Source organism: Brachionichthys hirsutus, chromosome 9, assembly GCF_040956055.1.
Source record: "Brachionichthys hirsutus isolate HB-005 chromosome 9, CSIRO-AGI_Bhir_v1, whole genome shotgun sequence".
NCBI lineage: Eukaryota > Metazoa > Chordata > Actinopteri > Lophiiformes > Brachionichthyidae > Brachionichthys > Brachionichthys hirsutus.
In genome coordinates, this window is record NC_090905.1 from 10,988,562 (window position 1) to 10,990,813 (window position 2,252).

General features: G+C 53.3%; 1 protein-coding gene across 1 annotated transcript; it reads right to left on the bottom strand.

Moving 5' to 3' along the window:
- s1pr3a (sphingosine-1-phosphate receptor 3a) lies at window positions 1–1,197 on the bottom strand. Its single transcript, XM_068743409.1, has one exon. It carries the CDS (start codon window positions 1,195–1,197, stop codon window positions 1–3), a length of 1,197 nt encoding a protein of 398 aa, XP_068599510.1.
- Window positions 1,198–2,252: the final 1,055 nt, after the last annotated feature.

Below are 2,252 nucleotides of genomic sequence, written 5' to 3' on the forward strand. Positions count from 1 at the left end.
TCAGAATTTGCTGAGCGGCAGAGCGCCTGCCTTCACCAGCACAGCTGAAAGCAGGTCTGCCGGCCCAGAGGGATGCGGCGGCGCGGCGGCCGAGGGAGCTCCGTGCTTGCCATCGGAGTTCATCGATTTGGGAACCTTCCCTCTATTCAGCGTGGACTTGCCTTCCCCACTGCCCCCTCCTCCACCGAAACTGGTCTTGCTGTTCTCCGCTGTGGGGATGACTGTGCCGAGGTGGAGGTTGCCCACTCCCGGTGTCCCAGTGGACTCCATGCTGGTCAGACAGCAGCACAGCAGGCGGAAGAACGCCGCCCTCATCTCCCGGCTGGACAGGGTGTATATCAGGGGGTTGAGGGCAGAGTTGAGGACAGCCAGAGCGATGAACCAGTCCACCTGGTAGAGCACGGGGCAATTGTCTGGACTGCAGCCGACATCCAGAAGCAGCAGGAGGAAGAGGGGGGTCCAGCAGATGACAAACACCCCAAGGACAATAACGACCGTCCGCAGCAGGGCCAGTGAACGCTCTGAAGGCCGGCTGCTCACCCTACGGCCACTGGAGGTCACCAGGCGGTAGATCCTAATGTAGAGGATGATGATGGCCACCAAGAGGGCGCTGAACACGCTGGTGCAGAAGGCCACGTAGCTCTTAGCGTAGAGCGGCAGCACTGTGGAGCAGGAGGCCATATTGTTCAGGCAGTTCCAGCCCAGGCTGGGCAGGGCGCTGAGCAGCACCGATACCAGCCAGCAGGCCGCCAGCAGGCCGAGGAGCCTCCCCCTGCCTGCCGTCTCGCACGGACGCAAACGAACCATGGTCATGTGCCGCTCAATCCCAATGGCCAGGAGGCTGAAGGTGGAAGCGCTGAGGGCCACGAACATGCTCCCTTCTCTGGCCAGCCACTGCACCGGCGTCAAGAAGAAGGTGTTGCGTCCTGAGGTGAAGATGTTCACCACGTAGGCCACTCCCGCCAGCATGTCGGACAGCGCCAGGTTTCCAATCAGGAAGTACATGCGGCTGTGGAAGCGCTTGTTCCTCCAGAGAGCGAGGAGGACGGTGACGTTCTCCAGGACGATCAGCACGCAGATGATGAGCAGCACGGCCATCTTGCAGGCGCCGCCGCCGCGAGGCCGGTCCCACTTCCCAGAGTGGTTGTAATGGCTGACGATGACAGGATTCATGCCTTCCTGCAGTAGGTTCACCATCCTGCCTGCCTTTCGTCCTTGCCCCCACGCAGCAGAGGGCGCCACAGCCCCGGACACAGCAGCGGGGGGGGGGCGAGGCCGCTCAACCGGGCAGGGACATCATGGCTGGCGTACCAGAGCCTGGATGCAGCCAAGAGACATGGTTTGCTTCAGAAACCTCAAAATGTTCAACTTTGAAAAGTTACAATCAGCAACATGTTGCTTAGTTTAAAAAAAATGTGTTTTTTAAAATCATCCAAAAGGAAAATAAGCAGATTAGACCTCCGGTTTATGCCCGAGTCCTTAATATGACTGAAGCCACATCACTGAGATTAAAAACAACTCTCTCTCTCACAGTCATTCCTGGCAGGATACCAGTACGAATACATAAACATGTATATTTAACGCAATATTAGTCTTATAAATACATTTATAAAATACAGTAATAATAGAGGAAACCTGTAAACTACATTGCAAGTTTTTTTTTTCCATATTGTTCTCCTTGGTAACGGGAAATACGCTTAAAGAAGTACTGTGATATTTACTGCTTGTCACTAAACGTCAGTGTAAAAAGTTACGGAATAACTGAGTTATTGTGCTTTGTAATAAAATGTTTTTTTAATTAGACTTGATTATAATTGTGCGGCTTTAACGCCCTAATAAAGGTAAATTTTGTTTGAACACATCTCAATATAAGATTCCTCTTTGCTCTTCCATAAACTAATCTAACTAACCAAAGTTGCAGCAACTTAGTTCTCTCACCCTTTGGAGACGTCGCTCTCATCTAAACATCCCGCTGAGCGATGGACCACAGCAGGTACTCTTCTCCTCTGCGTAAAGGTGATCTGGTGCAAATGAAGGGACGTTTAAAAGCGCATTCACCTCAACGTGAAGTCAGAAGTCCATATCTTTTCCTCTCTGTATAAAGAAGTCACAATTCTGAAGGATGTCCCACCAAACGCCCACCGCTTGCTGCGTCCCGGTCCCGGATCCTTCAGCGTCCCCCCCTCCACACACACCGTCTCTCTCTTCAGCCGTCCCGCCTTCACCCCCTCCCAGACAAAGGGGCGGGATCT

Excerpts from the sequence above, each read along its gene's own strand:
- s1pr3a (XM_068743409.1), bottom strand. The coding sequence starts at position 1,197 with ATGGTGAACCTACTGCAGGAAGGCATGAATCCTGTCATCGTCAGCCAT.